Below are 26,621 nucleotides of genomic sequence, written 5' to 3'. Positions count from 1 at the left end.
AATGTTTGGCGTAATTCATTATAACTTTGTCATGTGGCTCAACGTTCACGGTCTCAAGCAACACCCAGAAGATTTCAATTCGTATGTATCGATTTTGTTCTTACTTTGTCACATTTCCTGGCTCCTTTTTCAAAAGCCAACCATACAAAAAGCTCCTGCGCAATTTCACTCCCACTTGCCGAAAAGAAAACAATATCCCTTAATCATACATTACCAAAGCAGCTTTTGTTTTTATATTGTTTTTGAAGGTTGGGAATCAAACTGACAATCTATATTTTTAGCTTCAATCAAACATGAAGCATCTACCAAAGCAGCTTTTGTTTTTATATTGTTTTTGCAAGGTTGGGAATCAAACTTACAATCTATATTTTTAGCTACAATCAAACATGAAGCATCTTAATTTTTTTACGTGCTCTCAGTTTACATACCTTCAAGTGGACAATCTCATCAAAGGAATAAGGTAGGAAAGACAGAAAGAAAGCAGGTGAGGTGCATGTTTCGCGATCACATAAGATACCATGTGGTATTGGTTTTCACTTACTCTTTGTGAATATTCTCTGTTGAAACAGATATTTTGCATGAGAACAAGACGGGTTTTCTATTTCATTTGTTCGGGAGTTGAATTTCGCGTGTTCAGCTCTTTCTGTCGAGGTTAATATCAATGGCAGAGGAAGAACAACAGCAGGCGTTGTTGAAGAAGCATTACTATGAGAATTGCCCTGGCTGCAAAGTCAAGAAGATCAAGGAATCACAGACGGGTCTGCCCATCCGTGAGCTCACGTGGATCTCAACCGTCGTGATCTGTGCCAGTAATGACCATATAGAGCACTGTTGTTGTTCATAAGCGTTCTGGCAACCTTTGGATTTTCTTTGCTGGATTCATTCAACTTACTGAGTAACTGGACATAGCGATGACACTTATGTGATATTTCGTATTTATTTTTTTTTCGGAATAATTCAATGGTTGATGTGAAGTTAAGCCGACGTTGATATTGCCTAGTGGTGGAGAGTATGCCCCCAGATGTTTCATTTTCAGTATTAGTCCACTCAGCTGATTGTGAAATCTCATAGAACTATAGTGTTAAGTCTTTCAATAATCAGAAGATCTGCGCCAATTTAAAAAGATATACTAACAAGATGTACTTGTAGTCACTTGACTAGTAACTAATAAGATTGAAATTATGTCTTGGGTGATTTATGATGTTACTGACCTGCATCTTGTCCTTCCTCTTTCCAGCACTGCCAATATCATCTCTATTTCCGTTCCTTTACTTCATGGTAAACATTTTATACCCCAACTTAGATATGACGTGTATGTAATTGTTCTGTCTACACTTGAGATATAGTATCCTAAATTGTCTGGTTTGGACTTTGTTTTCTCCGATGACATCTCTCTAGGCTCCAGTTTGTTATTCCTGGTCGATTCGTCCTGAAAATTTTTGCTTTTGTTGCAAATGAAACAAGTATGCGCAAGTTAACATTCTTTTGTCCAACTATGAAGCATCAGAATTAGCCATTGGCATGCCGTCAGGTAGTTTTCCTCCTAGGCAGATAATTGTATAGATGACTGGATAGCATCTTCTACCCAAGAAATCTTCATTTGTTCTTTGAATTTTGAATGGCAGATTAGAGATTTTCATATTGCCGAAAGAGAGGATGACATCGGGTATTATGCCGGTTATTTAGGTGAGACTATCTGAGTTGCTTGTCTCTGTTCATTGCAGATTCCCCTTTGTTTGTTTTCCATTTAACTTTTCACTGACAAACTCCTCAAAATCTCCAAGGTTGCTCATTCATGTTTGGCAGAGCCTTGACGTCGGTCTTCTGGGGAATCGTGGCCGACCGCTATGGACGGAAACCTGTCATAATTATGGGAACAATCTCAGTGTTAGTACAAGATAGCCACTGATTTTGAGTTCCCAGTGAAAAAGAAAAACTTCTCCGACAAATACAGTCAATTGATCATTATGATTCAATTTGTATCAGGGTTATCTTTAACACTCTTTTTGGCCTAAGTGTGAACTTTTGGATGGCCATTGCAACGAGGTTCCTTCTAGGAAGTTTAAATGGTATACTCGGACCGATCAAGGTAAGATCTCATACAGCTTATGAACTTTGGGAATTGTCGTGGCTCAAGTTATTTTAAGCCTCAAATAAACTATCCCTTCTCGTTTTGTTCCACGAACTTGCGATCATCCTTGTAGGCTTATGCGTGCGAAATGTTCCGTGAGGAGTACCAAGCGCTAGGAATATCAACCGTAAGATCTCCGACCTTTGCAAAAACCTTTGAGATCTCTATACAGATTCCTAGTTTTTCTGCTAAGTAAATGAAGCTGAGAGTTACACTTTGGACTCAGGTTGTGACAGCATGGGGGATAGGATTGATTATAGGTCCAGCTCTGGGAGGTTATCTTGCGCAGGTACTCGGATTCATCATATCTCGATGCGTAATTAGAGTATTCCAATGGCGACGACAATTTGGACATGCATTCTGGAATCACTTCTCTCATTTTCATGCTCCTCTGATGTTCCTGGTTTTTCCGTTTTTGTTTTTCGGTTCAGCCTGCAGAAAAGTTCCCCTCTATATTTTCGAAAGAATCAGTGTTTGGAAGGTGAGTGGAGTTTGCTTTCTTCTACATTAATATTGCAGATCCTACTAAGTGATGATCCACACGAGCTTTAAACATTTGATTTCTTGATTTGGATGCAGATTTCCCTACTTCTTGCCCTGTCTTGCCATCTCGCTTTTCTCATTGGTAGTTTCTGTTGTCGCATCCTTCTGGCTTCCGGTATGCACTTCACTGAACTCAGCTCATGTTCGTCATTCTTGATACTGAATTCATTTAATTTTTCCCGTTTCACCAGACATCGCCTCTGCTTCACTTCATCCGTGAAAGGATTAGCAACTGCTTGTTGTGCTTTATCGAGTGTCGAAATCTGGTTTTACTGCAGGAAACATTGCATATGCACCACGTGAGTAGTGAGCTTGATGAGTCTTGCGAAGATGCGGAGACTGCACCCCTCGAGTCCGGTGTGAAATGCAAGACGCAAAAGGTTGGAGGGAAAGCATCGAAAAAGTCTCTGGTTTGTAACTGGCCCTTGATGTCGTCCATCATTCCGTACTGCGTCTTTTCGCTTCACGAGGTGGCTTATGTTGAGGTAATGTGAAATGTCACGCACTTGTCTGCCATGCCTTCTCAGTTCTTCTTGGTTCACCGTTTTTTACAATCACAAGCGCAATGATTTCAGTACTCGTGCTGCCGAGTGCTTCATTGACAATCGCTTAAAGAGCAAAATTGTTTTATTTTGGACGAACACAAACTTGTGATTGCAATGCAGTAGTCAGAGGACATTCCATTGGCCAGTTATAATTTAATGGTTGTCCAGAGGAAATTACTTTGGCTTGTTTGGAAGTAGTTCAGCGGAAAATGGCATCAGCATACCATGTCGGATTCCAAACAAACTCTTTTCTAAGTCAATTTAATCTCTTTCCATCCAATCCTCTCATCAGCCATTCCGTGCTACTTTCTCTTCGTAGATCTTCTCGCTATGGGCCGTAAGCCCCAGGCAATACGGGGGTTTAAGCTTCACAACTGAAGATGTTGGAACTGTTCTTTCCATCTCAGGTATATACTCCAGTTTCTTCCTTGTATTTCAACAAACATTCGTTCAGGAAAACAACGAGGTAGTCACTAAAACTGCAGTTCAAACGTCTGTTATTCATATGTTCTCTTTCTGTTTGAAACTTAGAAGTATGGTGGTCATTATCATTTAACATACCTGTACTCGTTCAATATATTTTCCGGGAATCATTAATTACCAAATTCTACTGCCAGGTGCCGGCCTTCTCGTCTTCCAGATGTGGTTATACCCATATCTGGACGGCCTTCTTGGCCCTGTCGTGGTAGCTCGCGTCGGTGGGGTATGTTTTCAACATCTCGTTACTTAAACTCAAGCATATGCTGGTGAAAGATATATCTTCTGGCTATTATATCTCCAGCTATTCACGATCTATTGGATAAAAGGACGATAATCCGCCGTGTTTCTTTCATGAATGCAGGTCTTAACGATACCCATCTTGTCCAGCTACCCTTTTATAGCCATGCTGACCGGGCTAAGTCTCTCCATAGTGTTGAACTGCGCTTCAGTCGCCCTGAATGTTCTGTCTGTGAGTATGCCTTACTTCCCGGTCTATAAGCATGCGAATCATTTCGATTTATTTTCCTGTATGGAAAAGAGAACAAGCAAAGCCTCTATTCATACCTAATTCTAACTGTAACATTTTGCATGTCGAAAGATTTGCGCCTTGACCAGCTTGATGCTTCTGCAAAACAAAGCCGTGGTGAGCTTCTAATGATCATCTTCGCCAGTATGATCTTTATTAACATCCTCGAATACGTGCCTTCATCGAGAAGTTTGGCTCAAGTCCGAATCTGAATTCACAGGACCAAGATCAGAGAGGAGCTGCTAATGGAATCGCGATGACTGCCATGTCTCTCTTCAAGGCAGCCGGTCCAGTTGGAGGAGGTTCAATGTGAGTTCTTGCTTAATTGTTGTCGACCTTCTTTACATCACTGTGCCAGGACAACCGAGTAGTCGATCATATTAAACTTGTCGCTGGAAACAAAAAATTTGCTTCTGCATGCTTAAGGAGTAGGCTCCATTAATATTCTCATCCGTCTGCTCACGATCTTTCGCAGATTCTCATGGACACAGAAGCGTCAGGACGCGGCCTTGCTCCCAGGTAAACCGACTTTTTCCAATTCTGCAATGACGGCTCCGGCCTTCTTTGCATAACCATGACTAGCTCATGTGCTGTCATCTGCTATTCATGAAGTACAATAATAAGAAACGAGTTTATGCGACCGTGATAGATCGCACTCGAGCTCTCAGCCGACTGCGGAACTTTGACGGTTCCGTGCCTATGTGCAGGCGACCAGATGATCTTCTTCGTCATGAACTTGGTCATGGCAATCGGGGTGCTGATGACATTCAAGCCGTTCCTAGTCGAACGCCCCGAGTCAAAGAAAACAGAATCTAACCCGCATGAATTCTAAGCATGGCCCTGCTAAAAGCTCAGAGCAGAGCTCTCAAAAGATCAGCTGCCGTTCGATCCTTGCACGACGCCGAGTCGTCCCTGCTCAGGCCAAGAGCCACAATCCTAGTTGTATCAGCAACTCCGCACCAATGTGCTGATATTTTTATTCCTCCGACAATAATGCCGAATAGAAATATAATGCATTGTTCTATATCATGTAATCTCTTGCAGAATTAGCGTCCGAAAAGGGATTAGTCCGTTGCATCATAAGGACAGAGAGGTTGATTGAAAACACAAAAACCAGTTGGGTCGCTCAGGAGTTTCAATGGCTCAATTCATTGACATTGCTGCACCATTTTGCGCCTCCTTCCGGCTTGTGCCGAAGCAACTCCCTTATGAGCCTTAGTAGGGACATCACGACCGAAAAGAGAAGGCTCGGCACCTGGCAGAAAAGCATACACAATCTTTACTCGGTATCAAATTGCTCAAAAGAGATATCATCATTTCACTAAGGTGCTGCATGACAACATTTCTGTTCTTTGGTTCTCCGGAACAAAAAAAGAACAGAAACCTGTTTGTAAAACATTTATTCCTAACAATTTCTCAATTTTTGTTCCCATTTTGTTCCCAGGAATAGTTTTGAGAAGCAAAAAAAAAGTTGCTTCTTGTTCCCTTAACAATTTCTAGAAGTAAGCTGATTTTCTTTTTTAATTTTATTTTCTTGCCGCGACCACCGTCAACCGCCCGGAGCCACCGCCCACCGCCACCGCCGCCGGTCGCCGCCGCCGCCGCCATTTCGCCGCCGTTCGCGCCGTCACCGGTCGTCGCCGCCACCGGTCGCCATCGCCGCCGATCGCCGGTTGACGGTCGTCGCCGCCGGTTGCCGGTCGCCGGTTGGCGGCGGCGATCCATCGACAAAAATAAAAAATGAATAAATACAAAAAAGAAATTGTTACGTTACCAAACACATTTCTATTCTTTTTCTATTCTAGGAGTAGAAATTTTGTGTCGTTACCAAACGGGTTCTTTTACTCATAAATTGTTCCCGGAGCGAAATAGAAAAGAACTATTTCTGAAAAAAAAAAAAAACTCTTCTCGGAACGAAGCGTTGTCATGCGCAACTAAAGATTTGTTTAGGCCCTGCATGGAAACGCTCCAAAAAAGTGTTTCTGGAACACTTTTGTACTTTTTTGTTCCTGGAACAAAAAAACAAACGCGTTCGATTGCGTTTTTGTTCTTTTTTTTTTTTTTGTTCCCTAACAAAATTGGAGCAAAAAAAAAAACACAAAAAGTTGCTTCTTGTTCGAAACAATTTTGAAGAAACGCTTCTTCTCTCTCTTCTCTTTTCTTCTTCTTTTCTTCTTCTTTTTTCTTCTTTTTCTTTGGCCGGTCGCCGGCCTCGGCCATGGCCGGCGACCGGCCGTCGAGGGCCGGCGAGGCCGAGCCTCGCCGGAGGCCGTGACCGGCCGAAAAAAGAAAAAAAGAAAGGAAAAAAATAAAAATAAAAATGTTTAAAAAATTAAAAGAAACAAAAAAAGAATAAAATTTACCAAACGTGTTTCTATTCATTTTTTATTCTCGAAACAAACATTACCAAACGCGTTCTTTTGTTAAAAAATTGTTCCAGGAACAGAAATACTTTTTTTTATTTCTGCTATTCCAAAAAAAAGAACGTAAACGTTACCATTCGCACCATTAGTAACTAGCCAAACAGTAATTATTTATGTTCTTTTATTCCCAAAAAAAAAGACAAATCCGTTTGGTAAATTTTCGTTCTCGGAAACGAATTTGTTCCAAGAAATAGATTGGGAATATAATCAAGAAGAAGAAATTACTTCTTTATTGACGAAAACAACTCAAAAATCAAGCCCAAATCATTTTCTTTTATTTCTTTTTCTCTTCCTCTCCTTCTTCCTCTAGACATGTTCAGCCATCGCCATGGCCTACGACTAGCTAAACATGGAGTGAGGCTCAACCTCGCCATGGTTGGGCGAGGTTCGACCATGGCAAGGCCAACCTCATGGCAGCGGGAAGGTTGAGCCACAGCAAGGTCCTTCAAGGCTAGCGACCAGCTAGAGGAGGAAGAACAAGAAGAAGATGGAAAGAGAGAGAGAGAGAGAGAGAGAGAGATGTAATAAAATTATTTAAAAAATCTAAAAAAGTTAAGTCATGAAAAATTCGAGAGCTATACCAAATGCATATCTATTCCAATAATGTTCAGAAACTCGTCTAGGAAACATAATTAGAAAAAATTATTTCTAAACAGGAATTATTCACGAGAATAGAATAGTTACTAAATGCATTCTAACTACTCCATTGAGGTATGTCAGAATCCCCGACACGGCATTGAATATTTCAAGATAGTGCCACAATCTTGGGGGTAGGTGGAGGGGTTAAAGGAAAGTGCAAATTCCAATGCTGCATTGTCTCAATAGAGTTAGTCGTGGCACTGAATTGCCGGTGTTATTAATATCCTAGATAATTCGTTTACTTTGTGGAATCTGCTATGAGCAATGTTAATTATGTAAGAAAAATAAGACTTTCACGAAAAATGAATTATTTGAAAAATATTTTCCTAACCGTTTATAGTATTTAAAGTAATTAGTTAATGACAAATATTTTCATTAGAAATAACAATTTCTAACTAGCACATTTTGTGAACTATGAAGATATTTTTTTTATTTATTCATTTTTGTATGTGATATAAGCAACCATTTTTTGGAAATATTGTCAAACTGTTTATTTTATGCAAAATAAAAAAGCCTATTTTATTTATTTATTTAGTTATTTAGTCGATATAGGGATAATTATATAAATGGTTCATAAACTTTGATTCACATATGCAATGCAATTCCTAAATTTTTAATTTATTTAATTCGGTTCTTAAACTTTTAATTTATTCAATATGGTCTATGTTGGTACATATTCAATTTCAGTCCAATTATAGATCTCTGAATTTGAATTAATAGAATGAATATGTTTAGATAGTTTGAAAACTAAATTGAACATATACAAAAAAAAAAAAAAAAAAATACATAACCACATGAATAAATTAAAAGTTCATGAATTATATTATATATTGAGATAAAATTTAAGAATCGTATTACACATTGAATTAAATTCATGTTATTTTCCCGTCAACTTATTTTCACGTTATTAATATTTTAACTTCTCTGGGACCATCGGTGTTGGATATTTTCTAGATCCGTGGTGGCGTCATGCTCCTTGCGTTATCCAAATCCAAAATGGTTGGAGTAGAATCGCGGCCTCCCCCTTCCATTCTCACTTACAGGCTTACAGCCACATGTTCCTGCGCCACGTGTCAGTCCTTCGGCCCCACTCGAATAAGAAAAAATATCTACATTTGTTGTTTAGTGAAGGGACAAAAAAAAATCTATTCTGAGCCGATAATCTTTAAGCAAAAAACGAAAGGCCTAAAAAGGATAAGAGGTATTTAACTATCCTCTTTACCCGTTAATTTTCGATTAGGACTCGACCCCCTCTTTTTCGAGAATCTATTTGATTTGACAGAGAATAAATGGCAGATTTTAATTTATTTTTTTTAAAATTGTAAAGGAGCTTAGACGTACTCTTCATTTAATGTTGAGAAATTGTGAAATTTTAAATGTTGAGTATAAAAGAATGGAAATGAAGAAATAAATAGAGCAGCATGGCCTTTGTTGGTTGGTGGAGGGGGAAAATTTAAAATAAATAAATAAATATCGGTTACATCAGTTGTTCGGATAAATAATTTTTTTATTTTCGGGTCGGAGGTTATATCAGTTATATAGAAATAGAAATTCGTGTGCAATTTCCTCTTTTTCATTTTCGTTTTTTTTTTTTTTTAAATGCTCGTCAGAAATATAGGAGCAGAAATTTTAACAAAACGGCCAATTCACCAGAATCACTCGCTCGACACGCGATAGAATTACGAAGGACGCTCAATACCTCTTCCCTTCCTCCTCCTCCGCTTCTCAACGGCGATGACCGCGAACATGGCTCTGCTCTCGCCGGCGACCGCCGGGACCGCCGCTGTCCCGGCGGCGGCCATCAATCGCCCCAGCACGCAGGTCGTTTCCTCCTCCCTGTCTCCCCTGGACTCGATCAAATCGGCCCGCGCCTCCCTCCGCCTCCCCCGGACGGCGGCGGCGGCTGGGAGCACCGCCGTGAACACCTTGCGGACGAGGAAGTGGAAGGTCTCGTGCGAGGTCGCGCTGAAACCGGACTCGAAGCCGTCCTCCTCTTCGTCGTCGGCGGAGAGCGATTCTCCGTCGGTGTCGGGCGAGGGAGACGGCCCGGACGGCGGCCCGGCGAGGATTGGGGCGAGAGTTAGGGTAACGGTGCCGCTGAAGGTGTACCACGTGCCGCGCGTGCCGGAGGTGGACTTGACCGGGATGGAAGGCGAGCTGAAGCAGTACGTCGCGGAGTTCAAAGGTAAGCGCATTTCGGCTAATCTTCCTTTCAAGGTGCAGTTCGTTAAGGAAATTGAAGGCCGCGGACCTGTCAAGTTCTTTGCGCATCTTAAGGAGGATGAGTTCGAGTATGTTTGATTGATGCCCGTGCGATGTGATGATGAGCTCGATCAGTGTATAAGCGCTTCGGCACTGTGTATTTGCTTCCCTATACAAAAAGCAAATTAATCTCTCTCCCATTTCTAATCTCTGTTCCGATATTCGTACATACTTTTTTGCTAGCGTAGTGCTTGTGGATGGTTGTTTGTTCTACTGTTGCTCTCGATTTTTACGGCTGTCGCACTCGATGGTGCGATCATTCATTCTTATCACGAGAGTGCTGTTTTGCCTCCTCCTGAGGAGCAGTTTGCTTGGTCCTTGATGATTGAATTCGGGCACGCTGATCATGCGTTCTGCATTCTTACATACATGGGATGTGACCTTAACAATGGAATGCGAGAATAGCTTTTGCATCACTTGGTCGTGGTTCTTGCTGTTAAAAGAAGTGATAATTGAACTGAGTGACCAGATTTGTTGCTTTGTGGTGATAATTCCATAATGAGCAGAGAATATGAATTGCTTCTTTGGCGCAAGAATGTTTTGATGGTGTCATGGAAACTTTGTTTGTCAGAATAAACACGGTAAGTCCTGTTGATATTGGACCTGTCACTTCACTCCTGAATATTTCAACTGCACTTCATATAATTTAAGAATCCAAGCTCCACATCAGCTGCAACTGGCTTGAAGAAATGCGAAACTTCTTCAATGTGAACTGAATCTTGTTACACGGTTTAGTCCTTTTCAGTACTTGTATAAGCATTTTAGTGGAAAATTTGTAGCTATATGCAATGATTACAAATTAATCCTTTTTTTCCCTCTTTACTTTTGGCAATGTATGAGATGATTTTATATCTGATCTGATGAGTGTGACTACTGTTTAACAAGTCATCTGCTCGTGAAGCTTGAAGTTGCTGGGAATTGTTTGCTTCAATTGATATAGTCATATGACGAAATTGTTTCCAAAGTTAGTTTAGAGAGCTCAAAAGGAAAAGAGTGGTTCTTTTACAAAATACTTGGGGGATCACTTGGAGATTTCATAAAATGGGCTTTCTAGGCAACCCCCCACCCCCACGGCATGTATTTTTAAAGATCCAATAAGTCCAACTTCAATTTCTTCAGACGGGTCAATTGGGTAAAGGCATCTACAGTGACTAGCGTGGATATCTCGTATTCAAAAACTAACACTTCACCATTTTAAATCCGGGGTCCAAATAACTCATCTCCCATGACGTGGTATAATCTGGAATAAAATTAAAAAGAAAGGACTCTGCTTCCTGCTTGTGGCAATGAATAGGTGTAAAAAGAAACATCTGTGCAGGGTAAGATCTAGAAATTGGTTAGTTCATTACTTGAATGATTCGCATCTATTTTTGTGCTTAAAGTTTACGTAGATGTTTATTACATTAGGTTGAAGTTATGTCTATTTATGTTAATACATTTTATGTGAAGTACCTTTAGTGTGGGTGGGGGCAAACTTGATAAGAGATTCAATGGTAGCTTGTCAAAGTATTTCCTATGAGGAATTTCATGTGGGCACTCATAAAAAATCTTTTCCAAATGAAACTAGTCTAGTAAGATCAGTGGGGAAATCCATTTGTCCCCTCATTTTAGCCTGTATATCCATCTCTGCATCTGTATACCTTTATAAATATGTATAACTGATAATGCACCAGAAGACCAAATTCACTGGGGTGTCATTTCTAGGACTCCCAGTAATTTAAGTGTTTGCACCTTTCATCAAATTTTACATTTCAACAATAATGGTCATAGCTAAAATCTCTTTCAGATTTTGCAATATATGCTGAATGCATCATATTTCTTGGTGTTTTTAGCATCATATTTCTTGGTGTTTTTACACTTCATTATCTTGTTAATCATTGAAATTTTTAGCCATTAGCAGCTACTCTCATTTATGAGATCTATCATTTTAGGGCTAGTGAGAGTTGTGTGGTCCTATGTGCTTCATGAGGTCAGAAGTTTGGATGCTAATTGATTTTTGGAGACTGGGACTTTCTTGCTCAGTGAAGTCGTTTATTTTTTCCAATGACTTTGTTCTGGGTATATATAACTCCTTCTAGCGTTGTTCGATTCACTACCGATAAGGTGTAGCCAATTCATGAAATATTCCATGTGATCTATGGAGGGTTGCCTCCTCAACTTTTGAATATTCCTGATGAAAATGCACTGATTAGCAAACTGTCCCCTTCATCAAGGGACCATATGAACAAGCCAAGATAAAAAGGACTTTCTGTACATGTTGTTCACTCTTGCAGTGACAATATTGATTTTAATAACAGAAAATTCATAGTGACACTACTCCATTTGTCATTAGATATAACATGTTCAGCAAAGTAGCATATTTAGGCGGTGTTATCCTTGGTGCAGAATGCTTTGCCAGATTTATGAATACTTGGTAAATGTGGTTTTTTTTTTGGGTTAAACTGCCCAATCACCAATTAAGAATGAGAGGTTGTTTTCTTCACCCTCTTGAGGTTGATGGGTCCATAATGTTATTTCCTGAGTTGCTGTTCTCACAAATGTATTTGGTTCTTGCTTTCTTTAGGAGGCAAAATGGATTCCCATATATAGGAGTTATTATGCTGCAATAAATTACCCAATCTACCTCATGGTTTGCCTTTCATTTATCATTTGTGTTGCTGTCAGGCTCCAACTCATTCCAAATTCATTCTTGTCACATGATTTAGTCATGCATGAGTTATCGTGTCTCGTGTTTGGCAACCTATTTCTGTTATCGAGGAGAGACTCAAAAGTCTTGTAGATGCACGCACTCATGCACCCACATGCAGAGAAAGAGAACTGTTCTCAGACCAGGATTGAGCTATTATAGTTTTTTTCTTTTTTGGGCACATACCTGCTATCTTCCATTCTCTAGCAAAGTCCTCCTCCTATCTGATAAACTTGTTGAATAATTGAGGAACTTCCTTACAGCAGCGAATAAGTCACTGATAGTCATGATGGGAATGGCTGTTACATATGGAATCAATGCGTCATTCCATATCACTTTGCGTGGTAGCACTGTCATCATGGTTATTTTTGTTTTTGCTCTGCAGCAGCACTTCACTTCAAGAGTGAAACTTCTCTCGCGATAGGACCTTCTGCACTCTTCCTTTCTCTGTAGGGTGCGAGTTTTTTAAAGTATTGGCGACTAGAAAGCAAATTCTTGCCAAAAGTAAAATGTAGCAATTGTGCTTCTACTTTGATTACTGGCAGCCCCCCGTGGATCCTTTTTTCGTGATTGTCAGGAATTTTTGGCTGACCGGTATATAAAACGTGTTCTTACTTAACGAAACTAATGAATGCTTGACATCTGTTTTTTTTTTTTTTTTGGTCGGTAAATTGTCTGGCTCTTAAAAGAAATCTGGAACTAAACTCCAGAATTTGGGGCTGTTGACAGATCGGGGTGGTTGAATTATTTAGAACCTACATCTTTAAGGATTTAAATATTGATTTTTCCCTGAGTTATATTTCGTCTTCTTCTAAGATTGATCACCAGTGTCAATATCAACTGCAAAAAGGTTGCTGTGGCCTCGATACGGCAGACCTTTTTGCCTCTCTAGGCACGTCGCCACCTCTGGTTGGCGTGCTCTTCTTGTTTTCCTTGGAAAATCTCAATTTACTTCAATCTCGTCGCACGCACTCACATACCTCTAAAGACTAGAAAAAGGTTCGTGAAAGTGCACCACCTTATCTGCTCCTTGTTGTCTGAAGTAGCTTTGGATCTGTTGACACTAATTTTGGGGAATACAAAAGAGTTGAGATCTGTTTGATCTGTTGTCTGTGCCATTTCGTCCAGACAGTTTTGGGAAATACGGTGCTTCGACATGTGAAGATGTTGAGAACCCGGGGAATGCAGCCGAGAATGCTGATAGTATATAGCCTCAAGATTTGGATACATTATTTTGATAAAATGAATATTGAGCGAATGTTCTTGGTGCGTGCGATCTTCCACTAAAACGCTTCTTGAGCTCTGTAGCTGTTGGCACATGCTTCCTTTTATGCCCACTTAAGGTCAACACGCATCAACTCCGAGTGCTTCTCGGCCGCGCATTTCATTCATAGAACAACATGTCGTCCGCCCATCCCATCCCGTCTCCGCGGTGAGCCTCGTATGAGGGCATGCCCCGATGTCTCTTAAGGATTCTCCTCTCTTGGTGAAAAAGGCCCGGGAGAAATTAGTTTCGAGACAGAAACAAAGGATCGGCTGAAGAATGGACCCATCAGACTGGATTAAACTACACTCAAAGTCCGATCTATCCAATAAAAAGAGAGGAAGAAGAACAAATTGGGTCTTTGATTAACGTTAGTCAATGCAGGCCAACCTATGGTTAGAGTTAGTAACGGCACTCGCATATAATAGAAGGAAAGCCAATCGGGTTCAACCTACTATGATATTTCTGTTAAGATTTTATATGAACTTGTCGTCTTCTTATATGGTACTTGTCAAAGGTAACTATTTCTCTTGTGGAGTAATTGTGATACTTGGGTTCATTTCCTTATGAAAAGATGGATAAGACGGCATGCGTCAGACTAGGTGAACATGTCCGTTGTGTACTGTCCACATGACCATTTATCATATTAGAGCTTTTCCATGTGCAGTTATCACATGATAAAACCGAAACATTACCAAAAAAAAAATAATAATAAATACAAGACAATTTCATGAGAATTTTTGAAATCTTGTTTCGATTGAGGAATGCAGGGAACTATGCTTGTAACCGGGGGACCACTCCAACTCTTTAATTCCTTCACCTTAAAAACAAGGAAATTTGAAAATCGTTTCACCAAATTTAGTTAAACATGAAAACGACGTGCCAACAGAAAACTTTCACCCCTAAATTCACTGGTGCGACCGTCCAAAATTACATTTTCTATGGTCTGGCTGAGGTGTGAGAATTGCTCTGCTCTTGGAGCTCTGTTCCAGACCAAGGCTTCAGAAAAAAAACTATGTCAAGATAATTCAATCTCGAGTGACATCGTGATTTCCGCCTTTCCGGAAGGAGACAATACAATGAAAGTCAAACATAATCAGTGATTTTACGCATTATGTAATTCCCATAATGGGTCCAACCCGACATAGCTTCTCTTCTCATAAACGAAATGCTTCGTACGTGATTATATGGCTTGCGACGATGGGATCGTGTGGATGGAAAAGGAAAACTGTCGGCGACGTGAAATTTGGGGAGGGTGGGGGAAGGGACGGAGGGGGTGTCCCACGGTGGCGCCACCACCGACACCGGTTTGGTGACTTACGAACAAATCACAACACCGGCAGGCCGCATCGGCACGCCTTTCTTGTGTTCTGGCCATTGAAGCCATTAGTTCATTCACGGTTTGTCTGGGGTTGCGAAGGACTCTCGATTAAATGACTCAAGTGGAACCTGGCCAGCCCTCCCTTTGCCAGAACAGAAGGGTGGACAAATTAATTGGAGAAAGAAAAGCGGTGGTGGTGGGAAGTTATTTCATTGAATTTCATTTTTGTAACGAGGACTTGAGAAAATTCGTCTTTTTTTTCTGACGCATAATCTCTCAATTCTACTCTGAAGTTATCGGGAAAAAACGAGACTTTGCATCTTTTATCGGTGGATAGCCATCAAGAAACTTGCCGAGACCATCGCACCGACAGCAATCGTTTAGTTTATTGCTCCTTTTGGCGGCTCAATCATAACGACCTGAGCTTGACCACGTACAGTATACCCAAATTAAGAGTGTGTTTATTTTGTGGAACACATTATCAAGAAAAAACATTTTCCTCTTTTCGACATTTGATTCGCTCAAGAAAATGGGTTAATAGAAAACATTTTTCTAGTCAATAGAAATTTTTTTCCTAACAAAACTTAAATTTAAGAAAATGATTTCTTTTTAAATGAATCGGAAAATGTTTTATGAATCTACCAAAACTTCAGATTTGATGCTCTATTTACAAATATTCTTGTAAAAATATATTTTAAAAACATTTGAAATTTTTACTTTTATTTTTATTTTTTAATTCAAATTTCTTATTTTTAATTTTTTTCCTTCTTTTTCTTCCTTTTCCTTTTCTTTTTCTTATTCTCCATTTGTTGCTAGCCACGAGAACGACAAATGAGCTTTGCCTCACCAGATCAAGTGACTCATGACCTTTGGCGACGCGGCTTGAGCTCACTTGAGGTTGATGAGCCTCAAGCCTTGCCAAATCGGGCAAGTTTGAGGCCTCTGGCGATGAGCCTTGAGCCTTGCTAGATTGGGCAAGCTAGTAAGCCTCGAGCCTTGTTGCCAAAGACTAGCTAGCCTAAAGCCTCACTAAATCGGGTGAGCTTGCGACCTTAGGTGGCAAGACTCTAGCTCGCTCGAGGCCGGCAAGCTTGCGACAAGGGTCGAGTGATGAGCCGTGAGCCTCATCAAATTGGGCAAGCTCAACGCCTCTAGCGGTAACCTTGAGCCCCACCACATCAATGAGCTCGAGGCCTTCAGTGATGACTCAAGCTTGCCCTCATAAGCCACCGCGGATGAATCGCTGAGAAAGTAGAAAGGATGGCACAAGGAAGTAGAGGAGTGAAAGAGAAGAAGAAGAAAAGAGAAAAAAAAACGGAAATAAAAGAAAGAAAAGAAAAAACAGAAAATAAAAGTAAATAAAAAATAAAATAGTTAAAGATTCGAAGTTTTTATAATGGAAAATTAAAAAAAATCGATTTTTGTGGTTGAGATAAAGTGTGAAATTATTTCCTAATGGAATCTAAACAACGGAAAACATTTTCAATTATACATTACCAAACAAAGAAAAACAAATCGCATTAATGGAAAATGCTTTTTGGGAAATTGTTTTTCTTTATCATTAAATTTTCTATAAAATGAATGCATTGTGATTGTGATTTTGACTTTAGATAGATGTGATGTACGGGAGTGACTTTTCACATGCTCCTTAAGATTATTAATGGAGTATCATCTTTTCGCAACTACAGTTTGAAAAGGCCTAAAATTGCGGGAGAACTTAAGATTAAGAATTGGTTTAGCGATCGGAATTTCCACTATGAAGATGGTTTCCATCCTAATAGAGGTCCTATGTTTTGTCGTGTACAAGGGATAAAGAGCAGGAAAAGTTATCCACCTAAATGCCACCAAAGGTCAAAACCTAACGGATACCGAATATGGCTTTAGACCCAAGATAGCATTTTAAGTTCAACCTTAAAGTGTTGGAGCACCTTCTTGGCATATGAGGCTTTTTGGAGTTGTCCCAGTTTGGAGTTGCATCTTGATGATTGTCGTGTGGCTCCCACATTGCATTATTTAATCAAGAAAAAGCAAATTTTATTTTATATATATATATATATATATTCTTTTAAAAATAGGGTAGATGAAGTCCAAGAAAGCAAGGAACGAAGCGTGGAAAACATACCTCACAAAACAACCCCCCTGGGGAAGACAGCGAAATAAGCCTATAAAAACAATAATTATCAATTTTGATGGCGACCGTTTGTAAATACCCTTTGAATAATTATGTAGATATATATGCTACAATTTTTTTAATGTAGTTTTTGTCGTGTGACGTGCGGTTCATTCTTCAATTACGTGTAGTAAGTGTAATCAATTTTTGTCTTTTTTATGGCTACATAAAATTGAACGAAAGAGACATCGTCTAAAGTCGGGGAGAAAAAGAAAGTAAATAATTTATAAGAGAAAGGTGAGGAAGTGAGAGAGGGAATGGTATTGTAAGTAATGAGAGTGGGGGGTGGGGCAGGGGCTGGTTATGAGACTTTACCGTTTTTGATTTTGAGAGGGGAGGGGAGGGAGGAAGGAGGGTCTGGTCCCAAGTGAAGAGAGAGAGAGAAAGAGAGAGAGAGGAGGCGTTGGGTAGTTTTCAAATTGGGCACACACCACATTTCTCATCTCATTTTTCTTCTGTTTCACTTTTTCTCCCTCCCTCCCTCCCTCCCACTCTCTCTTTTATTCTTTTTTAAAGAAATAAGATTATCATCACTCCTAATTATTGTTGATTATATTATAGGAAATATTATAATAACAATTTTTATTTTTTTTTTGACCCTGAAACACAAATCTTGAAAGCTTCCTCCTGCTCTTTTCCATTTTGCCCTTCCCCCTCCTCACTCCCCTTCTCTCTCTCTCTTTCTCTCTCTTTGCCTCCCTGGTTTTTTTCCTCTCCCACCTAGCATCACTGCATTCTTGCCATTGCTGTCGTTCAAGTTTTCATTTTCTTCTTGGGTTGGGGTGGCATCTCGCCTTCAAGAATTTAAGGGGAAGGAGGAAAAGAGGGAAAAGCTGTCACTTTTTTAGTCCAATACTTTCTGCTAATAGATTTTGTGTAATGACTCTCCGTAACTGACGAAGGGGAAAAAAAATCCTTTGCTTCCTGAAATTTGAATGCTTGTGCTCTACTCTGCGCGACCATCTTTCCTTGAGTGCGAGCCAAGACGACGAAGGAGGGACCTCAAAGTCAAGAAGGTAGGGAAAGAGAAGACAAGGGTTCTTCTCCTTTCGCCTGTGCCATTCGAACGACTCCGTAAAGGTGACATTTTTTTCCCTCCCCCTCTTCTTCTCCTGTCTTCTTGCTGGTTCCCATTCCTTGGTGATCTAGAAAGCCAGCTAATTTTTTTTTGTTCTGTTGTTGTTGAATATCGTGGGTAGGTGCTGGCAACGGCGGCGTGATACGGGGAGAACCTGACTTGGGTTCTTGAGATCTGGCTTCCTTTGTCGGATCTTGGGCTCGTTCGGGACGACCCGTCGTATGTTGAATGTCTCCGGAGCTGTTCTTGCCATTAGGGTTTTGCTCGCGTCTCCGCCATGACTACGAAGCGCGCTTACAAGCTACGTATCCTTGAATTGAATTTACGCGTGCTGATGCTGTGTGTCGCGGCTTTGCGAATAGCAAATGGAAATGCGATTCCGTTTGCTGCTATATGGGGAACTTACTAGTTTTGTGGATTCGGACATTTTGTGTTTCGGTTGGGAATCGTTGGAAGCTGTTGTATTGTTGGTGGTGTTATTTTAGGTTTTCCTTAACTTGCGCTGCAAACGCAGAGGAATTTGTAGCGCATTCTGCAGCAGTCAATTGCCTCAAAATTGGAAGGAAGTCGTCGAGGGTTCTGGTCACCGGCGGAGAAGATCATAAAGTCAATCTCTGGGCTATTGGAAAACCCAATGCCATACAGGTCAGTTTTCTGTGGTCACACTGTTATATGAATTACACGTTAATTATCAACCATCTGATGAATCTTGTCTAACAAATGATTTTATGCCTGAACGATGGTGGCTTGTTCCTTATGCTGCTGTTGTTGCCATTTTCCTTTGATACAATGTGATACTTATACTCTTCGTCTTGACACAGTCATGGTGTACAGAATGTGACTACAGTATGTTTCTTTTATGCCTTCTCCTGTGACCAAGTAAATTGTGGGCTTTTGAGTGTCTGATGGTCAATTAAGAATTAGAAATATTTGAGGAAATTTGAAATCCCTTACTGGTGGTCTGGCGGCTTATAGTTTTGAGTTCCTCTTAGCAATAGGTACTCTTTTTAGTTCATCTTCTTTCCCAGTGGGAAGAGGTTTCATATGATTGCTTTCTTCAGATAAATGGATCTGGGCACTGTAGAAACTGACCCATTAATGAATCATCAATTTGCTTGGAGCAGTGGCCATGCTAATTAGAATCTGCTTTTCATCAATACACCCCGTCTAATATTCATTATTGTTTTCAGAGCTTGTCTGGACATAGCAGTGGAATTGATTCAGTGAGTTTTGATTCTTCGGAGGTGTTAGTAGCTGCGGGAGCAGCCAGTGGTTCAATCAAGATTTGGGATTTAGAAGAGGCAAAGAGTATGCTCATCTATTTCTTAAGCAGGATTTCAAACTCATAATCTGTTAGTTATATCTTGGAAAAATGTCTTTGCTTATTTGTTTTCTTATCACATTGATGTGTAACAACGACTTGTAACGTGATTTTCTCTGCAGTTGTTCGGACTCTTACTGGTCATAGATCTAATTGTATATCAGTGGATTTCCATCCTTTTGGGGAGTTCTTTGCATCTGGTTCTCTTGACACGAACTTAAAAATATGGGATATCAGGAAAAAGGGTTGTATCCACACATACAAAGGCCACACACGTGGGGTCAATGCAATTAGGTTTACTCCTGATGGTCGTTGGGTGGTTTCCGGTGGAGAGGACAACACTGTGAAGGTTAAACTCTTTCTTTAATCTATAAATTGTTTGCGAAAATAGTTCATGTGATAAAGTACGTGATCATTCATCTAGGTGTCTTCTTCTAATAATACTTAGAAAGCATCTTAATTTGCGGATGTGGTAGTTGGATGATGGTTGTGGAGGCTTTATAGTTGTTACTTCGTGCCATGGTATTGTCTTGTTTAAATGTTTTTAAGAGGGCCATATGCACATATGGAGTCTGGTGTGATTTGTCAATATAGTGAAGCGAGCGTAGATTCTTTAAAAGACAAGTGCACTTGCCACTAGCTGATGAAATTTGTAGGTTACTTGGTGCAACACTGACAGTAGACAGATGATGAGACCTACATTAGGTACATTATTGGATAGCTCTGAAACGATAACCTAATGCCTAAAACCCATATCATTCTTTGGATTATCATAACATCTAGTTCTGGATTAGGGAACTGAGACTGCAGTTCCTTGTGAGTAATAAATACATGGTTTTGTGCAAGGAAATGTGTTGTAGGATCTCATTTAACATGATTACCTGAGGTGCCAAGATCATTTGGACCATGTTGATTGGAGCAAGTGGTGTTATCTATATTTTTGTTATGTTTCCTTAATAATTTATGGCTGATTAAGTTTCTGAATGTAATTAATAGCTCTGGGATCTGACGGCCGGAAAGCTATTGCATGATTTTAAGTCTCATGAGGGCCAAGTTCAGTGTATAGATTTCCATCCCCATGAGTTTTTACTGGCAACAGGTGAGATACCATTCTACTGCAATTTTACTCAATGCTGCATGTCTCTTTATGTCTCCACTAATTGTTCATATGGTTCGGCTATTTTACAGGTTCTGCTGACAGGACTGTAAAATTTTGGGACCTCGAGACCTTTGAACTGATTGGTTCCAGTGGACCCGAGGTAAGAGTTTTGTCTGAATGAGTTTTTGGTATCTAAAGAGGAAGTAAATTATCGATGGGTCTTTAGTATGATGCTCTTACAAACCACCATGACATCCCAAAATTATGACAGAGCACTGGAGTACGTTGTTTGACATTCAATCCTGATGGAAGGACCCTCCTTTGTGGATTGCATGAAAATCTTAAGGTAAAAATGGCGACAATTTCATGTTGCAATGAAAAGGTACATGGTTCATTATTGATTCCTTTGTTCCATGCTACTTTGTAGGTTCTTTCCTGGGAACCGATGCTGTGCCATGATACTGTAGACGTGGGATGGTCTAGATTATCAGACCTTAATGTGCACGAGGGAAAGCTCCTCGGCTGCTCATTTAATCAAAGTTGTGTTGGTGTTTGGGTTGTTGACATCTCGGTAAGTTGCACCTAATTTTTGTGCTCGGTTGTAGTCTAAAGTTGCTTCCTGTATCATATTTGAAATTATAAATGTTGTCCTTTCTTTCACCTCTTTTCAGCGCATAGAACCGTATGCTGTTGGTAATAACCGATTTAAAGTTCCTCCTCAATCTAAAGCTCCTACAGTTGGGAATCTCACCGTACTGAATGAGAATACTGCTAAGGCCAGTTCAGGGAGGTTATCTGTTTCCCAAACTTCAGATTCTTTAGTGAAGGAAACAAAGTCCCTTGGGAGATTGTCGGTTTCTCAAAATTCAGACCCTGTTAAGGAGCAGAAAAGTTTGGCATGTAAGATATCTATTTTTTCTTTTTGGTTTCTTTTATATATTGCTTTGGTATCTGGAATGGATTCCAGAATATGACAATTTTCTTGCTTTGCATATGCCTAAAGCCACAGGAAGTGTACCTGGTACTCCTCAAAGGGTCACCTCGGTGACAGCTCAGAGCACAGCAGCTCCAAGGAGGAGTAGTGCAAGGGCCAATGCCACAATCGGTCTTCTCAGCTTCAGTAAATCAGATATCGTACCTGTCATTGTTCCTAGAACTGACGCTAGATCAGAATTGGCTGCTGAATCCAAAAAAGAAGTTGATCTTGCTTCAAGAACGATGCCATTTTCTTTGCAGTCAAAATCAGTTGAATTACGAAAGCTGTCAAATGGCAGAGATGAATTAGATCAGCCAACGGTCTCGGGTCGATCTGAAACAGCTGGCCCAAATCCCAGTTCATTGAGCAACATTGCAAATAGGAACATCTTCTCTGTAGTGAGAGCCCCGGCTCAAGGATTGTCTACTGCTGAAAGAAATGCAATGGATGATTCATCTGGTCCTCCAAGCAAGCGTGACACAAGTTTAGTAATGGATGCACCGGCCAATTACCTGCGTGAAAATTGTATGTGTTCAATTATCAGAAGAAGAATGCTTTCTGATATTAATTGCAACCAGTAGTTGTAGAATATTGAGTCTTGTCTAATTTCAGGTCACCTTTCTTTTATTGTTGCCTGTTCCACAATGTTATGCTAATTTTGCTGGATTTTATTGCCAGAGAATTGCTTCCAACTTGGTATGGACCTGGTCTGAGCATCAATAGGACCATTTTGAAGATAAGAATTTGAGGAGGGAGTTAGAGTAATGTAAAATGAGGAGATTATGCACCTTAGTATAATTTGGTAAATGCTCAACAAAGGACCTGATAGGTGAATAGAAAATACCTCGTAACAGAGTAGTATTAGTCTGGCAAAGTTGATAAACTGATATATTGTGTGTAGTGTAAGTGAGCTGGGTGCAGAAATAGTAGTGAGTGACCATGCTAAAACATCTCTTAGAAATTCACATTTTGGTCTGAGGGTGGCAACTTGGTGAAAAAACTTTTGTTTCCCCTCTAAAGCATAGGATTTGGTTAGACTCCTTGAACTATGAAAAAGCTATTCAATGAAAGAGCTGAGCATCATATACTGAGATGAGTCGTAAGGAATCACAGTTGGAAGAATTCTTTCCACCTCAGTGAAATATTGATGGTCTCTGTGAAATTTACTGCCAACTACTTGCAAAAGTAAACAACTCTTATGTGTTTGTTGGGTTTCACCTTCATAATGTTCACATTCTGCCTATTATAAAGCTGGAATGTTCGGATTCCAACTCTTTGGATTTATTGAAGCTGGGATCTGCAAATGTGCATTTTTTTTCCTTAAAAGGATGATTCTCAATATCCAATCTTTTGTTGCAGATGAGTCTCGAATGCAGAAAACAAACAGAGCGCAAATTTTTGCGGACGGACAGAGGGGAGGTACACCCTATTTTCAAATATTATTTTTTGTTTGGGCATTATAGGAAGTCTGCTCATACAATCTTGTGAATATCTAGGGCGGATGCGTCCCCCTGTTGTTAATTGGGAGAAAAGAGAGAAAATTAATATTGATGGACCTACACCCGGTATTACCTCGAGAATGGGGCCTGGTGCAAATGTGCTGCCTTTTAGTATGGTAAGGAAATGGACTACTTTTTCACTGGTCCTCTCTTTCAATGTTTTGTATTTCCTTCTGACAAATTTCAACATGTCATTTGTTATTATGGTTTGTCTTTGACAACTTCTGTTGTGAAACAGAGAGGACATAGACCCTCTGCTGAGAAGGAAACAGTTTCTGCTAGTGATGAGGATGCCATTGCAGATGTGATGGAGCATCATGACCAGTTTGTTGGCTCTATGCAGTCTCGGTTAGTCAAATTGCAGGTACTTCATATAGATATCTGTTAAATAGCTGTATACAATTAATCTTTGAAAGTTGTAATGTGGTTGTGATCTCTATGCTTTTGATAAGCAACAGCTTATACAAGTCAATCTTGGTCACGTCAGTAGCTGTATAAGGCTGAAAGTTAGATGGGGCATTAGTTGGAATGTAACTCCTTAGAAAATGCTTTTCACTCAGATCTGCAATCTGCACATGCTTAATCAATAGGACATTTGCTTATATTTCTCAAATTGCTAAGGACAACTTGTGGTGACTATCTTTCTCTGCTTGAATGCTTAACTTAGAGACGATGTCAGAGATGGAGATTTAAAGTTTAGGATGTGAGTACTATGAGCTCACCTCCCCTTATTCAGCAAGTTAAGCGATGTCCACCAAAAAGTTGTTAATTCATTTTGTCCCTTTTCTTAAAATTGCATTCTAGTATATAATTCAATGATGATTTTATCTTTTTCCTCTATTATATTGTTGGCGTCATATCTTGAATGCGCTTTTATGTTCTAAGGTAGTATGGATGCTCTTACTTGGTGGCATGTCATCATCTGGAGATCCTGGTGGTCATGACGTGAAAATAGTATAAGCTCACGAGCATAGTATTGCGATGATGTCATCTTGTCATTAAATGCGACAATCTTCTGTAAATTATGTGGTAGGTTGTCATTGGATTCTGGGGAAGAAGGGATATCAAAGGGGCTATTGGTGCTATGGAGAAGATGGCTGATAATTCTGTGAGTAGCTTTCCAGTGACTCCATAGTGTTTTAACTTTCTTGCCCTTGAAGAAACATGGATTGCCTGATGAGGTCTTAATTAAAATCCTTGTGTTAACCACTTTCTCTATGCCCTAAACTGCAGGTGCTTGCTGATGTAGTTAGTATAATGACAGAGAAAATTGACACGGTTACTCTGGATATTTTCACTTGTCTTTTGCCCCTTCTGAATGGACTTCTTGAGAGTGACCTGGATAGGTGAGTAACAAGTACTTAATGGTTCTTTGCTAGCAAATTTACTCATCTTTGTATTGTCAAAATGGTTTTTCTTGCTTTAGACATTTACTTTCAGCCAGATTCTTGTTGTGGACTTTGATGCTGCAGCTTTCTTCATTTTTCTATCCCTGATAATTTTTTTCTCGCTCTTGAGCTTTAATTTTTTAATATGTGAAGGTATCCACACCATCAGGGCCTGTTTGGTAACTATCCTGTTTTTCTATTTTTCCATTCTTTTGTTCCTTGGAAGAGAAAATGAACAGAAATTTGTTTGATAACTTTAGTTAATTTTTCCATTCTTCAGAATAAAAGAGTGGCTAGGGGATAGATTTGGAACAGAAACAAGAAGTTAAAAAAAATCCGTTTCTTTGTTTCCCAGGAATAGAAATGGAAAAAACCATTTCTGAATAGAAATTGTTCTTGGGAGCAGAAATGTTATCGAACGCACTCTTAGATGCCATGATCATGATGGATCTGATGAGATGACTTTTCCAGGGACTGTTACTCTTGAGGCATGATATCACTGAGCTCAACTCATGCTGAACATATTCTATAGCTGGTGTTTGGCCAAAATTACAGTGGCAATTGGATTATTCATTAATACACGAAGCCTTTGTTGAGAACAAGCCGCGAGTTTGCATTATACACTTATTATGAGTGAATTTGTCTTTTTTTTACCTGCCTACTCACAGTGAAAGAACATCCTCATTTCTTGTGATTGGTGAAGTATTAAAAGCTTTGATCATATGCTTCATTGGCATTGTAGCTGTTGTAGTGCATTCACTTTTTATCTTTCTGGAGATATGTAGCTTTAATTAGACAATGTTATCCTGCCTTATGTTGAATGTGGCACAGGGTCAAACGGCCTGACGTCACGCTCTTTATGTGCAGTCTTCTTTTGTTTGATTAATGCTCTTCGTTTGCCTCTTCTATGTTTCAAAGACATTCCATTTTTCTAAAAGCTTCTCACTCTGCAGGCATTTGAGCATCTCTTTGGACATACTACTCAAACTGGTCAGAGTGTTTGGTTCCATGGTTTATTCAGCAGTATTGGCATCGACACCAGTTGGTGTTGATATTGAAGCCGAACAAAGGTGTGTTCAATTCTTCAATGTCCTTGGATAGAATTTTGGTTCAAAAACTAACTTGACGGCAATAATGGTGGATTGGCACAGGTTGGAACGTTATAACCTCTGCTATGTAGAGCTTGAAAGGGTTAAGCGCTGTTTGCCTGCTCTAACCAGGTTCATTTTAATTTGCCTTTTCTGAAGACTTGTTTTATGCTTCTCAAGAAATTATAGAAGTGATGATGTTCTGATTTTCTTTGTTCATAGAAGAGGGGGATCTGTTGCAAAGTCCGCGCATGAGTTGAGTCTAGCTCTTGAAGCAGTTTGACGAACACAGATCAGCCGAGTAGATTTTCACTTACGGGTTTTATGTAGGATACATTCCCCATGTATCTTGAAGGAAGTGAATCTGATTCTTCTGAGGAGTTGATTACCTCATGGTCAAGCAGCAGCTACGGGTCGATGATACTTATTTGCCCATTCACAGTGCATATACTCGAATGTGGAAGCATTAACCTCACTCTAATATAACTACCTTAACTGGAGTGGACAGCCAAGTACTTTTCCCGCAAAGTGCCTGGTGGTTTTTGCGCCAGCACCATCGTGGCCAGTGGATGTGCTTTGGCAGTGGAGACAAGCAGTCAATATTCACACTAACCCATCGTGAAGCTCGGTTTGTAAGTTTTAGCCACGAGTGAGCGTGTATTTATTTCGATACTATTTTTGGGATACGGAATCACAAAATTGTCAAATGATCATTTGTTGGAAGACATTCAATTGGTACAAAGCGGCATTATGAATCCATCTGTATCTGTTGTTGAATACTTCTTGGAAGCTTTTACTTTCTCCATCCTGAAAGCTAAGGGCTCCTTGCAAATCGGTGAAGTTAGCGTAATTTCAGTGTTAATGGAGATCTGAAACTCGCGGCGAAGTTAGTGATTGATTGAATTTTAGAAGGGTTTTCAGGAGAAACTGTCGCGAGCTCGGCGTGCTCGAGTCATGTTCTTTTGCTGTAGCAGATCCTGATTGGGCTCTTTCAAATCCACGATTGCAGAAGACGCATGTTTGATTCTTTTGTCTATGGATTCTTGTTGTCTTTTTAACCTGTGTTCTTGCGTTGTGATGGTCCAAACGTAATGAAACCAAGATGTGGTAAAGCATCACCTATCACACGGATGTGAGCTAAAATAACACAGCTAAGAAAGGTTGAGAAGAAAGCAAAACTCC

The 26,621-nt window shown here is 39.9% G+C and overlaps 3 protein-coding genes across 6 annotated transcripts; all 3 read left to right on the top strand.

The window, feature by feature from the left end:
* Positions 1 to 372: 372 nt before the first annotated feature.
* On the top strand, positions 373 to 5,501 carry LOC104454043 (protein ZINC INDUCED FACILITATOR-LIKE 1). Of its 3 annotated transcripts, none has more exons than XM_018877803.2 (18): positions 373 to 460; positions 570 to 809; positions 1,238 to 1,278; positions 1,626 to 1,686; positions 1,785 to 1,887; positions 1,987 to 2,089; positions 2,205 to 2,258; positions 2,358 to 2,420; positions 2,563 to 2,612; positions 2,711 to 2,789; positions 2,953 to 3,159; positions 3,539 to 3,626; positions 3,837 to 3,922; positions 4,061 to 4,168; positions 4,298 to 4,342; positions 4,446 to 4,534; positions 4,701 to 4,744; positions 4,933 to 5,501. In XM_018877803.2, the coding sequence occupies exons 2-18, from the start codon at positions 662 to 664 to the stop codon at positions 5,055 to 5,057; spliced, it is 1,494 nt and encodes a 497-aa protein (XP_018733348.2). In that variant the 5' UTR covers positions 373 to 460; positions 570 to 661; the 3' UTR covers positions 5,058 to 5,501. The 3 variants fall into 3 exon arrangements, with proteins under 3 accessions (XP_018733348.2, XP_018733347.2, XP_018733353.2); XM_018877802.2 differs by having other exon boundaries at positions 403 to 484; XM_018877808.2 differs by lacking the exons at positions 373 to 460; positions 1,238 to 1,278 and having other exon boundaries at positions 674 to 809; positions 4,933 to 5,499.
* A 3,421-nt stretch (positions 5,502 to 8,922) lies between these two features.
* Positions 8,923 to 9,762, top strand: LOC104454042 (ferredoxin-thioredoxin reductase, variable chain, chloroplastic). Its single transcript, XM_010068749.3, has one exon. It carries the CDS (start codon positions 9,022 to 9,024, stop codon positions 9,586 to 9,588), a length of 567 nt encoding a protein of 188 aa, XP_010067051.2. The 5' UTR covers positions 8,923 to 9,021; the 3' UTR covers positions 9,589 to 9,762.
* A 7,820-nt stretch (positions 9,763 to 17,582) lies between these two features.
* LOC104454041 (katanin p80 WD40 repeat-containing subunit B1 homolog KTN80.4) lies at positions 17,583 to 26,246 on the top strand. 2 transcript variants are annotated; one of them, XM_010068748.3, is made up of 19 exons: positions 17,583 to 18,070; positions 18,190 to 18,373; positions 18,583 to 18,713; positions 19,259 to 19,376; positions 19,512 to 19,738; positions 20,386 to 20,488; positions 20,578 to 20,648; positions 20,760 to 20,834; positions 20,916 to 21,059; positions 21,160 to 21,388; positions 21,492 to 21,989; positions 22,824 to 22,883; positions 22,961 to 23,079; positions 23,202 to 23,327; positions 23,997 to 24,071; positions 24,197 to 24,309; positions 25,305 to 25,421; positions 25,503 to 25,571; positions 25,665 to 26,246. In XM_010068748.3, the coding sequence occupies exons 2-19, from the start codon at positions 18,346 to 18,348 to the stop codon at positions 25,720 to 25,722; spliced, it is 2,361 nt and encodes a 786-aa protein (XP_010067050.1). In that variant the 5' UTR covers positions 17,583 to 18,070; positions 18,190 to 18,345; the 3' UTR covers positions 25,723 to 26,246. The 2 variants fall into 2 exon arrangements, with proteins under 2 accessions (XP_010067050.1, XP_010067049.1); XM_010068747.3 differs by having other exon boundaries at positions 17,586 to 18,070; positions 25,662 to 26,246.
* The last annotated feature ends 375 nt before the right edge of the window (positions 26,247 to 26,621 follow it).

Source organism: Eucalyptus grandis, chromosome 7 (assembly GCF_016545825.1).
Source record: "Eucalyptus grandis isolate ANBG69807.140 chromosome 7, ASM1654582v1, whole genome shotgun sequence".
Taxonomy (NCBI): Eukaryota; Viridiplantae; Streptophyta; class Magnoliopsida; order Myrtales; family Myrtaceae; genus Eucalyptus; species Eucalyptus grandis.
This window is presented reverse-complemented; position numbering and strand designations above follow the sequence as displayed.